This window comes from Hyperolius riggenbachi, chromosome 2 (genome assembly GCF_040937935.1).
Source record: "Hyperolius riggenbachi isolate aHypRig1 chromosome 2, aHypRig1.pri, whole genome shotgun sequence".
NCBI lineage: Eukaryota > Metazoa > Chordata > Amphibia > Anura > Hyperoliidae > Hyperolius > Hyperolius riggenbachi.
In genome coordinates, this window is record NC_090647.1 from 309,744,707 (window position 1) to 309,759,637 (window position 14,931).

A 14,931-nucleotide genomic window follows, 5' to 3' on the forward strand; every position below is an offset into this window, starting at 1 on the left:
AATCTTTTTTCACATCCTGAGCCATGTTTAAGCCCATTCACGGTAAAATGTCAAAAGTAACTAGGGAGGGGGGGGGGGGTAGGAAACTCCTTAAGAAATGCATTCTTTTGTGCTGATGTCATCCTCAGATACCTTATAGAAAGTCTTCCAGACCACCCACCCGACCATCTTCTTGCACCACATTGCTAAATGATTATCTGCCTTGTCAATCACACTAACTCCCATTATTGTCCAATGATACTGGAGTTTGTAAGGGACAGGACTTAGCAGCCATCTTGGAGGTTTAAGCCTGAATATTTCCAGTGAAGATAAAGCCGTGTTTGGGGAGAAGACAGATCCCAGTTAATGAAGAGAAATAATACTTGGGGTAGGGAGTATAAGGTTTTCTCCTCGCAGGTATAATTTTAGTCTGCTTTGACAAGAAGAAGCTAATCCTAGGTGTATCCAAGACTTTATACGGTCATCATGAGGAACCACAGTTGCTCACTTAAAGCGGAGTTATTGCAAATACCTTCTGTTTTAAAAAGGCAAATTACACTCCGCTTTTTAGTAGGAAGGCTTTTGGATCTCTTTTAGCCCCCTATACTTTCCTAGTAGTTCTGGGTTACCATGAGCTACCTGAGTTGATGTGGCTTTGTAAAACCTTTATGCTATAGTCTTTCTATACACCAGCAGTTCTGGATGTGAGCCTGGCTTCAGGAGCATACAGAGATAATTTGCATATTCAGGTGTGATGCATAATTGGAAACTACAGTTGCTCACTTGAAGATGAATCATCGCAAATACCTTCTGTTTTAAGAAGGTACATTACACTCTATACTGTAGTTAGAGACACTATTGGCTTGTTGTAATGCCAGTCTGTTTCTCTGCTCATTTCCTGACTCAAATAGGGTGCCTTGGCCAGCTGGCTAAAGAGTGATTAAAACTTCAACAGCTGATACATTTTCAGGCAGTAAAGGTTTCAAAAGCTATAAATTACTAAATGTTATTCCAACTAATGGCAAATTCAATTAAACTTCTAATTCACTCTTACAGCTCCATTACAGGATAAAAAAAATGAAAAAGGGCCCCTTATATGTACGCACTACAAAGTCACTGGGCATACTATAACTACCTCAAAACAGCGATTAAAAGCCCTAGATTTGAAATGTCATCCATTTCTGATCAGGTATGGGGCATTACACTTTAGGATGTACTGTGGGGTATATTTATAAGCTCCCACTACCAACAAGTCGTACTTTGTTTATTACATTCAGGAAACACTTGGTGATTCTTTAACAGTTTTACAGCATCAGAACTTTGTTTTTTTTGTTTTTTACCCAAGCCTCATTTTTAGCTGCACAGAGGAAAACTGCCCAGGCATTTTTCCCCTGATGCTGTGCAGAGGGATTTCTGTTGTTGTTCTCCTTCTGCTGTTTTGGTGCAAATTTGTTTTTGTTTTTTAAATTATGAAGTTGAGATTGAAGCCAAGCACGCGCAGCTGGGAGGGGTGATCAGGACACAGGACAGTTGGAACGGTGTCTCCTGCTCCCTGTCACCTCCTTTCATCCCAAAAAAAAATGGCTTCCCCCAAGAAAAGATGGCTGCCCCCATGAAATCACAAACATTGCCTGTTCTTTTAAAACAGGGTGGGTAAGAGATTATATTACCTATCTATTTTAATTAACATAACTAATGTAACTTAATGACAGTATGTTTGTTTAGGCTGAAGTTTCACTTTAAGGATGGACCCCTATATTGGAGTGAGTGAAGTAGTGGTTGAGCCCCCCTTACAGCTATACGCTCCCCCAATGGAGTTGCAGGGGCTTCTCCCTTGTTACGTCCCTGTTCTATTGCTATCTATATGGATGCTATGCCGAGCTTCTGGTTTCAGCAGTGTCTTAGTCACACAACTGCTAGGCTGAATCCGAATCACAGATCTGAACACTTGTTTTAAGGGACTCTAATTATTAAAAGTAGGAGTGTCAGGACAGCCAGGAAATTGGCATATAGGTCAGCAATGTGGGCTAGCATCAACTCCCAGTAATATGGCCAATCTAAACATAAACTTTTATGGACTTGCATTACAATCCACACTCTTTATCACCAAGTTGGTATTATTTGTAATTTTTATGAAGGTAAAATGGTCACAGACAAACAGTATATCATGTTTGCTTTGCTTAATTGCCTTTTGAGTCCTGATAGAGAAAAGGAGTCTTATAATTCAAAGTATACAGTGTATACAGGCTTGCACATTTACTCAGATAAGAGAGGTCAAGAAACAAGCCTGATCTCGATCTAATTCTTCACCTTAGACTGGAAAGCCAGGGCATTTTTAAGGCATCCCACAATCCTACAGATGTACAATCTCTAACCTATCCAACTATAAACAACCAAATAAGGGTTGGTTGGATCAGACTTGGATGAGAGACTTCTAGCGGCCAACATGAAACTGGGCTGGCACTGATACACAAGGACTGGAGAGGAAATTCCACCACAACAACAAAGTAAAAGCTCTTACTTCTGTTTGGAGAGTTCCACAATGTGGCAGAGGATTTAGATAATCGCTTGTTGATTATAGAGTCAACATGTCTGGGGAGGTTCACTGCAGACACCGAGCATCTGTTTGGTCCTGAATTAGAGACACATTAGATACCAACCAGCATTTACAAAGCTGTAACAACTACTTTCATCGTTATTTATGTTAGTGTTATACATACACACGTGCGCACACAGCTTCATGCTGAGCATTGTCATCTACACAACCATCACGGCAATACAATATTAAATGTGTCAGAGGACTAGGTCTGGTCTAGAGCAACCAATAAGCTCCCTGTTTGATAACAAAACACTGTGAAAGAAACATGGGTTTAACTTGCTTAAAAAGTATTTATAGATCAAAGAGGAACCCTAAACTAAGCAACGCTACAGCCTGATGGCTCATGCATGTTCATAGTTCTGCTGGTAATCGCATGACAAGAAAAGGAGTAGAATCACAATTATAACTCCCTGTTGTCATCACAGCACAGGATGTGCAGTCGTTTTGATTTTTCCACAACCTCTGCAGAAAAATACGAGCGAAGGTATAGTACATCTTCAATTCTATGATGGTATGTGTTGAGTACTGTGGAAAATGCAGCAGTCCTTTATAAACCCATAACAATGATTTAACTTTACATACATGCCATGTATGTACAACAATCTTTTTATGTTTTGTCCAGGGTTCCCCTTTAAGCATTAAATGCCCATCAAGTTGAGTGTCCCCATAAGGACCTCCCAAGAAGGAACTAACAGGTTGTTCAAAACACCTAGAAATTCTAAAATACTTGCTCTCCATGGCTGATCTGTGAAGACATTGCTATGTTGTTTTTAAGTCAAGGCTTTGCTTACAGTATCTTCTGACTACTAGACAGGTAATATTAGGGTTTTCATTTTTAACATATTTTAAAATAATATTCTATTTTGTGTCATATTTGAAGTCCCTCTCTCACACACAACTTCACACTGCATTTCCTCTTCTTATAAAACCTTTTAGCCTACTATATACACAGTACAATACATTTGGGGTTTAGGGATAATACAAATATAACCTAGTAGGAGAGCAGAAAATCAGTTACTGGAGTCTATAAATACTGGCCATTGCAATTAATAACTTAAAACTAAATGCTGGCCACACTTGATGCAAATATTAAAAGGCTAAGTATAATGATTATTGAGTGCAAAGAACCTAAAGTTAAATACACTGCATAGGTAACAACAATTAAAACAATTTCTCTTTTGAAGAACTGCAATTTTCCTGATAGCTCCAAATCAATTTTCCTGGAAAGAAATGATTGATTTCAAAGAATGCTTGCTGTCAATTATGTGAAGTTTAATTTTATAATTAACTCAAACTTCTTATCAGATTGAATTATCAGACTGCTTCTTGTAAGGGTAGTGTGTATACTTTTATCTTTATGTACCATGAAGAATTAAAGCCTGCCATACAGACACAGGAACTGCAGAATGAAATTAGTCTGGAGGAGGTCTATGGCGCTATGAGCATGTCCTTGTATTGCTGTATTTGTTATACTCGGACTGGTGTTGTAATTTTTGGACAAGCCTCGTTTCTCTTTTTTATATCCACAAATATGTGTAACTATCAAATTGGTAAAGAAACATTGACACAATGTTGTTTAAGAATGGTAAATTAATTTAGTCAGCTTAATTATATTATTTAAGCCATACTTGTTGCACTAATGAATAAGCAAATTAATCAGCAATGAACTAAACTGTATCAGCCATAGAACTGCAGTGTCCATGAATGGAAGAAAGAACTAAGGATTCCTCTAGTGGGGTGATGACTATGCTACATCCCTGCTACTAGGAAGTCCAGGCCTAGAGCCAGCTAGTCTTACCCCCTTTGGGAGAGTTCTGATTCAGTGCTCCTGCCCATGACCATCGCTGCTGTCGGATCTCTGCCCAAGTCTTCTTAGTGGTACGGTTCACTGCTGCCTCATATTTTTCCTAAGAATTGATAGATTTTTATTTATCAAGATGAAACAAACAAATAACAGACAGACAGATAGCGACATACAGGGATCCAAACAGTTTTCAGGTGAAATTGCTTTTAATGTCATACCTTTGAAAAGTTAAAGGGGTACTATGCCGAAAATTATGCTGTTCCATTATCCCAACCATCAGTTATTTAATATGGATAGTATACATTTCACTATAGAGAGTGTGTTAAAAAATAGCTCCCAATACCAATTCTACTCTCCTACACAAGCAGAGCTGTATCAGTACATCAACTCCTCCTGATAAGAAAACGCAGGCTGGGCTGTTTTCCTGCTCTCTGCTAACAGACTTCTATCTTTGCAACAGCTGACCTATAATGCGGCTCACAAACTCCAGAGCCATGCTATTGCTTTTTACATGAAATAAGTAACTAATTAGCAGCCCATTTATTTATTTACTTTATAGGTACATGTGAAAAGAACTACGGCTCTGGAGTGAGTGAGCCGCGTTATAAATCAGCTGCTGTAAAGACAGAAGTCTGCTAGCAGAAAGCAGGCATACAGCCCAGCCCAAAACTTTCTTATCAGGAAGAGCTGATGTATTGACGCAGGTCAGCTGTGTAGGCAAGTAGAATTGACATTAGGAGGTATTTCTTTTAACAGCTCTATGGTGAAATCTATGATGTCCATATTAAATAACTGATGGTGAGGATAATGGAACAGCATCGTTTTCACCATAGTGCCATATACTGTAGTTACACATATACTGTAGAATCCTACCCATTAAAGATGATTTTTTTGCCCCCTACTTGAAACCGGCTGCAAAAGAATGTCTGTAAATCTCTACCTTGTTCTTCTCATGCTTCAACCTTTGTCGCTCCTCCAGCAGGACTCTTTTCCTCTCTGCTTTCAGCCTCTGTTCCTCCAGTCTCTTCCTTCTGTCCTGTAACTGCTTCTCTCTGAGATGCTTGGCCTTCTCCTCCTTCTCAAGCCACACACTCTTCTTAGCAGCTGTAGAGTTAACATAAAACAGTCTGAGATTGTGCAATGACAACCTTTAATTCTAAATCAGTGTCAGATGGGGTATCTCACCACTGAAGGTCCATGTGAAAGCACACACCACTTACCATGGTGCTCAATAAGAGAATGCCACTTCTCTGCCACACAGCAGAAGCTTTTAAACTGAAGCAGAGTGTATTTTAGGTTGCTCCAACCAAACCTTTTTAGAAATTACGGTATTATATGACTACTAGCTAATACTGATATTTTTCTACATGAGGCGCAAATTTTGTTTTAACAAAACGTCGCCTTAAAGAATTTGACTTTACAGAGTAAAAAGCAACAGCACCTAAAAAATGATAAAGTAGATTGCATACTGATTATCTGATGATATCATTCCACTCACACAAAAGGTGGCCATACACTTATAGATTTGCAGCAGATTTGACCATCAGATAGATTTCTGTCAAATGCCTGTCAAGTCGAATCTGACAGGAATCTGTCTGATGTGTGCCACACACTAGGAACAGATTTCTAATCTATCTAAATGCATTATTGGACCATTAGATCCAATGCAATTCTATAGGCCATGGATCTGCTACCAGCAGCAGATCGACCTAGATCTTCCATCCTGTCAGATAGATCAAATCCATCAAAATCGGGCGCAGATCAATGGCTGAATTCTATAGAATCGATCAATGGCTGAAATCGACCAATGTATGTGCCCCTTAACACACTCAACTGTAAATGGAATTCAGCTTACTTACAGATGATAAAACTGATCTTGTTCTTCTGCCCCTTCTACATATTCATTCCACACTCATTCTTTCCATATCTGCTGAAGCTGCCCAAATTGTGTTCCTGGCATTCAGTTGAAGCTTAGGAAGGGCAGGAGAGTTTCAGGATCAGTTTTGAACTGTGAGCCAGCTGACCTATTACTGATACAGGGAATTCGAAATGGTAAACAGTTGTGCTACCCACAACTGCATGGCGGTCGAGTCAAAGTTGGATTAAACAATACAAGTCTCAAGTCCTCTGCTGAAATGCTTCGCCATGTAAAACAGTTTGCATGAATGTGTATTTCAGTTTCATACAAGTCAACTGCAGCTTACCGTTCATCATTTCTGACTATATCGGTTATAGCTATAGCTAAATGTGATTATCAGCATTGTCTGTAATTATGAAACAAACACGGTTACCTGTACAAAAAGGATATGGATTTGCAGCCATGTATGCTGCACGTTTTGATGCAGAGGAACTGACTGAAAAGCACCCTCTAATGTGACTTGTTGCTGCCTCTCTCCAGTTCTGCAGATATGCTCTGAAGGGTAAACTCAAGGACAGTGTTCTTACACAAAAAAAGCCAAAACACTTCAGTCATTCTGCACTGCCGTTTTACATTGCTATACAGGGACAAAGATAAAAGGCCATCTACTGTGTATTTATCCTTTGCCAGGGTGACTTTAGGCAGAAGCACCGCCTGCAAATCTGCTGTAGGTTTAGATCAATGTTTACAGCTGGGATAAAACATTATTAAAAATCCAATCGATATCTGTAACTTAGCAGCCTCACAAGGTCTGGACGGCAGCCATGGAGATGGGCAATAGAACACAGTCCTCATTTCTTTTAAGTGAAATGGGACAGCACAGTTTTCAGTGTAGCCAGACTTTTATCCAATAGCTTATTATTACTGGAAATTGTTCTCATTAAATTCTGCGATTGTAGCACAAAAAGGTCTCTAGCCATTTATGATCTGGTGCTGTCTGATGCAGATTCTTTTACAACAGGTCCTGAATGAACAAATTGGAGAAGAAGCCTGTAGATTCAACCGCTCTCTCCAACCCGCAAGATTGGTATGACTGAGGTCTTGTTGCAGCAATGCGTATAGTATGCAGTACACAAGGACATCAGAAGTGCATAGACAAGACAAGACACAACATTTATATCAGGCTTTTCTCCTGGCGGACTCAGAGCTGCAGCCACTAGGACGCACTCTATAGACAGCAGCAGTGTTAGGGAGTCTTGCCCAAAGTCTCTTCACTGAATAGGTGCTGGCTTACTGAACAGAGAGAACTGGGATTCAGCCACTGCTGCATAGGCTGTACTGTCTGATGTTCCCACTAATCTGTTGCACAGCAACTTTGCGATAATACACTGTGTGCATTTTGACCCACAGGGCAGTGCTGTCCCATCCATTGCCACTGCATGGGAGCAGTACTACAATGGAGAGCAACACTGGTACAATGGCTATCATTCATAAACCTGTTGTCGGTAAAGAGAATCTGTGCGGGAAAACACCGCTGTCGGTGTTTTAGACTTCTGGCTGTGCATTCATAAAAATGTATCCAGTTGCGGTAGCAGTGCGGAGGTTCCCCGAATTAGGCTGGCGCCTGGCGGTAGGCTTGCGGAAGCACAAGAAGCTGCGGAGTTGATACATTTCTCAGTGTTCCGCTCTACTGCAGCTGCCTGGGAGGTCTGTGTCTCCATTCACTTAACATTGTTATCGCCATCATCAGAGGGAGCGGTACTACCCGACCTCACACTGCTTGCGGTGATCTTTATGAACTAACATTTTGCTACATTTTTTACAATAATCACCGCACAAGGCGGTGATTTATCACTGTGCTCCGTAATGTCAGTTTTTTATGCGGAAGGAGCCTTTATGAATGCAGATTTTGCTACCTGTGCGGTAAATTCAGCTGTTTTAAGCATTTCCGCATGCGGAAATGCTTTATGAATGATAGCCAATGTGTTGATGTACAAAAGTACAGCTACCTACGCTGTGTAGTGGAATGGGGATGTACAGTAGAAAAATGAAAAGGCTAGATAGATGACCCTCCCAGAGAGAAAATATAGGTCACAATACAAAGTATCTAGCATGTGTATTTGGCCCAAAATAGTTTATTCACTTTGTTCAGGTGGTAGGTGAGCAGGGATGAAGCAAGTCTGAGAATCAGTCCATGCACTGCAACACCTTCCTGACCTTGCATACTGCAACATGCACACAGCATCTGTTATCACACATCCTGCTAATCAACAAAATCAAAAGGAGCTGGAGAAATGGCAAGGACTTCGGAGTCTGCAATACAGACATGTCCTGATCTAACTGTGAATGATCTGACCAGGAAATGATCACCTCATATCTGCAGGTACCCTTAAAGTATACCTCTAAAACTAATTGCTTCCAGGATCAATCAAATATATACACTGTAATGTTTTGGGGTTTTTTTTCTCTTTTGTTCCTCCAAACATGGCTTATTCAACTTACCTCTCTGTTGCGGCATCCTTCTCCCTAAGGTCAGTAAGGCCTGAAACACACCAGAGGAGTTTTTCTGAGCGTTTTGAGTTTTTAAATCTGCTGCTAATGTTATCCTATGTGTCTGTGCACACTGGAGCAATGAGGTTTTGTAAAAAACCCCATAGCATTACATTGGGAAGAGCTTTTAGAGGTTTCAAAACCTCTTCCCAATGTAATGCTATGGGGTTTTTTACAAAACCTCATTGCTCCAGTGTGCACAGACACACAGGATAACATTAGCAGCAGATTTAAAAACTCAAAACGCTCAGAAAAACTCCTCTGGTGTGTTTCAGGCCTAACAGATGATAACGGTACAGAGCAGATAATCGGTTTCAGTCCACCTCCTCCCTTTGCTGGGTGAGATTAACTCTTTGTGGTCAGCATTCATACACAGCAGACCCTCCCTGTTCAATGTGCAATAAAGCAGTTGACCCTTCTTAAAATCTCCAAGCTGTCTTTATAAAACCCATATGTGCAACTCTGCCTGCAATAAGAAACTAATTCCTACTGCTCTTCTATTTGTCTTTTTTATGAACACACAAGGTAGAATGTGAAAATGGTAAATGCTTTATTCTACACAGAGCTAGTGGGAACTATAGAGCACATGATGACGAGACTCTGCAGTGTTTGCCAGAAAAAAAAAAGTTAATCTTTCAGCAGCACAGGTTCAGGTGATCTACTTTGAGTTCACAGTAAAATACCGTAATGGCTAGTCCTCCTCCTAGGTCCACCCTGACAACTTTCTGGGAGATGATTGAGAAGGGAATGGAGTTTGGACTACTCAAAGATTGCTGTACAGGCTAACTGTGCAGAATCTGATATTGGCACAGGCAGTTTTACAAACCTAGCAGGGTAGGTAGTGAAAAATGAAAGGCAAATTGATTAATATTCAATGTTCAATGCACAAAACTTTGTACATTGTAAATATTGGTCTATTCCACAAAAAAACATAAGCCTGAACCAGAAGTCTGTTACTCACTACTTAGATTGTATTCAAAACTTTTTTTAAAATTTATGGTTCTGACTAGTGCAGGGAAGGGTTAAAGCTATGTACCCACGTCACGATTTTACAGACAATTCCCCCCCCTCCAAAACGGCAAATTTTTGACAACCTGGCAGCATGAAACCACACAGCAGAAAGCCAGGTGACACGGCCTATTTATGTGATATGCCGCATTTTGGGGGCTTTATCCAATATTTTGCTAGGCAGGCCTTAGACCACTGTTAAAAAGGAACTCCAGTGAAAATAATGCAATAAAAAGTAAATAATTTATACATAGATTTTTTATAATAAAGCAGTGAGTGTTTTCCCATTGTAAAATCTTTCCTCTCCCTGATTTACATTCTGACATTTATCACGTGGTGACATTTTTACTGCTGGAAGGTGATGTCAGTGGAAGGAGATGCTGCTTGCTTTTTTGGCAGTTGGAAACAGCTGTTATTTCCCACAATGCAACAAGGCTCCCACACTGTGATGTCAGAACCATGGTCCTGACATCACACAGTGGGAGGGGTTTCACCACAATATCAGCCATACTGATCCCCCTGATGATATGAAAAGATTTCTCATGGGAAAGGGGGTATCAGTTACTGATCTGGATGAAGTTCAAGTCTTGGTTACGGTTTCTCTTTAAGTCCATGTAAATTTGGCTCCTCTCATGACCACACCCACATTCTGGTGCATGGCCACAACCATTTTCCCCATGGAGTGCCCAAAAGTGCCCCAGATCTCTTAGGAGCCTAGCAACGCCCCTGCCCACATAGGATTGAGAATATTACCATATTGATCTCATACTACATGGACGAGGAAAGATGTATGGTCAACTCAAAGTCTCAAACATGTACAAAGACTGTCACCTACAGGAATCCTTAGTCTAGCCTTCGCGCAACAGTACAGGGCCGAGTGCTGTGCAGTCGCGCCAGATCTTGCGCCGAAGCATCAGGGCGGGCACACACACACACACACACACACATCCAGCTTGTGTATGAAGCCTTCTTAATATGTATGTTTTTGCCCTGTGGAGGCCTTAGGCTGCCCATACATTACTCGATTTTGCGAGCTGATCAACTTTTCAATCCAATAATTTTATTGCAACGGACGAGAATCAAAGCCGCAACATGGACACCCAATCAATATCTCGCTTGATTTCTGGACTAAAAAAGTCGAAAGGATCTATTGAGCCTGCTGGAAAATCTTGGTCGCAAGGGCTGTATCGGGTGCACAGCAACGCCAGGAAGATTACCAATAGAATTCCTGCTTAAATCTATTGGAAATCGGTGTGCAGTGTGTGAGTAGGCAACAGATCCCTCTCTGATCAGATTCAATCAGAGAGGGATCCATCTAATAGTCTATCTTGAGGCAGATTGCGTAATGTGTGGCCATCTTCAGTTTCTGCCTTTAAGGTGTATATATGTTGCCTTACTGCAGTCTAGGCTTTACATGTTCTTTGTATTGTGATGCAGTGTGAGTAAATCTTAGCTAGCCCCAATGTATGAGCAATTCTGATATAGTAAACTACTTTTCCTGGTACCTTGGAGTTTACCATAAAGGGATTCTACTGTTCTAGATTAGTGAGAAGGGGGGGCATTATCTATACTTTGGTAAAAAATGGTCCTGTATAGGTCACTGCCTCTATCTGGTAGTAAGGCTATATGTCTGCAGACAACTGTTGGATCCAATTAAATAGCTGGCTACTGAATTTCTGCTTGGCCATACACTTGTTTAGTCTTATTTATGCGATACACTCACTGCTGAGATTTTGCTATAACCTGGACTGCTTCCTTTAGCAGACAATAGTTCTGCATTAGTGCAGAGAACACTTTCCATCATCCTAGCACTTTACTAGAATACTCATGTTAATGTCCATTCAGCTTGTAACTATGAACTATTGTGTCATGCCCAGTAGATTGGATGTATAAAATGTTAGCAAATATAAAACAATGCAAAAAGCACTGTGTGACAAGATAAGGAGACTGTTTAACTGGAGAATTTTCATAGAGTTAATATGTGGCCTGGATTTCCTGAGGTCTCTAAAACAAATGAAATATTTATACCGTGCAGTCTCCTGGCCAATGAAATATTCATGTGACTTGTGAGTTTCATCAGGAAGAACAATTTCAGGAGATCTCAAAGACAACACATAACTCCCAACTTCACCAGATCTTGGACAACTCCGCAGTTTTATAAAAAACAGGTGTGAAAAGAAGCGCCTGTTCTGCCATGGCAACCAAAGCAGCATCAGAAAGCAGAATTCTTACGTTGCCAACAACAATGCAGACATTCTTTTGTTCTCCATCTATTCTAGCCAGCCATACATGCATCAATGTTCCCAGTCGTTTCCCGGCAGATTCGATCACTCTGATGGAATCCGCTGGTAATCTATAGCACAACATACACCACCGGTCATAAGTTTGATACATTTCTGATGAAAAAATGTATCTAAATTATTGATTGGACCAGATGGATAATCTTGATCGATCAGGGGCAGCAGAGGAGCAGCGGTAGACTGGTGGTGCATAATGTTGCACTGCATCAGTGTCAGGCCTCTTGCACACTACAAGTGATTACGATTTTTTATACGATCCGATTTTTGATTCCGATAAAAAAAAAATAAAATAAAATATGTAGCAGCATGCAGGACTTTTTTTTAATCAGAATCAAAAATCGGATCGTATAAAAAAATCTGAATCACATGTAGTGTGCAAGAGGCCTAACACTGCAGCTTGATATATTTCATGCTGAAATCTATTGAAACTATGTATAATGTGCAAAAAGTATTCAGTATTGCCTCACTGAATGATAATCAATGCGTTTCTGGCCACCGTCAGCTTAGTGCCATCTCCCGGATATTACTTTACTTACTTGCATTATCACCTTGCACCACTGGACATAATCAACCACCATCTTTTTACAGCTCAATATGGTACAAAGCTGTGCTGCTGATGCCCGTTGTGCACTGCTCCTGCCAAGAACCCCCCCCCCCTTTCCCCTCAGCACTTAGGTGCTGTGACTGACAGCCTGTTCCGATCACTATTTACGGTAATTGATAAACTGTTTAGAGATCGATTTTTACAAAAAAAAAATTTAAACATTTTCATTAGACTTGTTGTTTACTTAGAATCAAATGTGTATTCTAGTAAAAACATCTACACCAGACTTGCAACATAGCTAAGAGTTTACATTCAGCATTTTATATTTTTCAGAAAGATACTGTATATACAGATTTAAAACATAAAACAAAACCTACCCAAGTATTTGGCTCTTTCTTCTCTTCTCTCTTTTGCTTGTTTCTGCCGCTGTTCTGCTTTCTGAGTATCTGTGAAAGAATACAAGCGAAAGTTTAGGTAAACCCAGATTTTTATTTTGTACTGGAGATGTCAGGATATAAGGAAACAGACTGTTCTAGCCAGCAAAATCCACTTTGGTGATGGGGATCTGGGAGAGATGTTGGGAAGCGGAACGGAAGCAGCTGAACAGCATAGGAGCAAAAACTGTTCCGATCGACCGGTAATCACATCCGTTTTCACGGATCCGTTTGCCTCTTAATTGCCTGTGTGAACTGGGCCTTATTATCTTAAAGGACCATCAGTGGAATAGCTGCTCTTAACAATCAGTCCAGTATTTGCAGTCGGACAAAACAAGAATTCTGATTGGTTGGCCTAAGCAACTGCTCTGTTTAACTGCATTTTCTTTGCACCTGTCTTGATAAACCAATCCCTAGGTTTCTAAAAAAGTTGAAGCAAAAAGTATGGACAAAGCCTTGGCACCAGCACACTATAATTGCTAACCCACTCATGCACAGAATAGCATGTGTCCAGCAGATGTAAAGAGCAGTGATATGTGGATTTTTGTGTTGTAATTTTGCTTTGACATTTCAGGAAGTCATGCCAAAGAAAAGCTGTGCGTATTAATGCCTGTGTGGATTTATCCTTGGAGCACCTTTTGGCTTATGTCACAAATGAAATTCCTCAAGCTTAGCTATGTGAAGTGCAGCATGACACATAAATGCAAGGATTTTTGTGGGGGAATAAGTGCTTTTCCTGCATGCTAGGTATACACCATACAATTTTCTGGCAGATTTACTACAAGACTCACTATTTCCAACAGGTCCGATCTGATTTCCGATTGATGTTCCATTCCCTTCTATGGAAAAGCGATCGGAAAATTGCTCGGAATTCAAATCGGACCTGTTGGAAATAGTCGATCTGGCAGTAAATATGCCAGAAAATTGTATCATGTGTACCTAGCATGAGACGAACCATACACTGAACAAGAAAAGGCCAGTCTGGCAAGTGATCAATCACACTGTCATTGGAGATCAACCAGGTAGCAGCAGCTAACGTACCACCTTTTTACAGTTGATATCAGTCAGATCTGAATGAAGAATCAAACCAGTGCTCCCTGCTGGAATTGAGACTCCTGATGAAGTACAAAGCTATTTGACTACCAAACACAAAGTCACTTCTCTCGCTGCCTGCTAAGTAAAATATTATCACCACAAAATATCATACTTTCAATTTATAAACTGTCTGGAATCAAACAGACATTAATTGGTTGGTTATGCTGTGACCAACAGATAACTGTCAGACTTGATCAAACTGATCGATTTATTTATCCATTTATCGGTGTCACCTCCACATAGTTTTGTTTGACAAAATGCTAGACAGTAGAACTTGCTCTTGTGCCTAGCTTGAGCTGTTGAAAAAGGAAGTGCTTTACAGCTGGAGTCCGGTATACAATCAAATCCTTAAAGAGAATCTGTATTGTTAAAAAAAATCGCACAAAAGTAAACATACCAGTGCATTAGGGGACATCTCCTATTACCCTCTGTCACAATTTCACTGCTCCTCGCCGCATTAAAAGTGGTTAAAAACAGTTTTAAAAAGTTTGTTTATAAACAAACAAAATGGCCACCAAAACAGGAAGTAGATTGATGTACAGTATGTCCACACATAGAAAATACATCCATACACAAGCAGGCTGTATACAGCCTTCCTTTTGAATCTCAAGAGATCATTTGTGTGTTTCTTTCCCCCTGCAGCTATCTTCCACTGAAGTGTCAGGCTATTTCTTCCTGCAGAGTGCAGACAGCTGTGCCTGTATGTAATTCCTCAGTATGTGAAAGCCCAGCCAGCTCAGAGGAGGATTTATCCAGCTTG

At 40.4% G+C, this 14,931-nt stretch overlaps 1 protein-coding gene across 2 annotated transcripts in view; it reads right to left on the reverse strand.

Annotated features, from left to right (window-relative positions):
* MAP7D1 (MAP7 domain containing 1) overlaps positions 1–14,931 on the reverse strand; it is a 146,798-nt gene that overhangs the window by 40,825 nt on the left and 91,042 nt on the right. Inside the window, exons 3-6 of one of the 2 annotated variants that reach the window (XM_068269068.1) lie at positions 13,020–13,088; positions 5,323–5,486; positions 4,377–4,485; positions 2,501–2,611 (exon numbers count right to left, since the gene is read on the reverse strand). In XM_068269068.1, coding sequence (XP_068125169.1) covers positions 2,501–2,611; positions 4,377–4,485; positions 5,323–5,486; positions 13,020–13,088 — 453 coding nt within the window. The remainder of the gene's footprint in view (positions 1–2,500; positions 2,612–4,376; positions 4,486–5,322; positions 5,487–13,019; positions 13,089–14,931) is intronic. The other variant, XM_068269069.1, reaches the window with a different exon arrangement.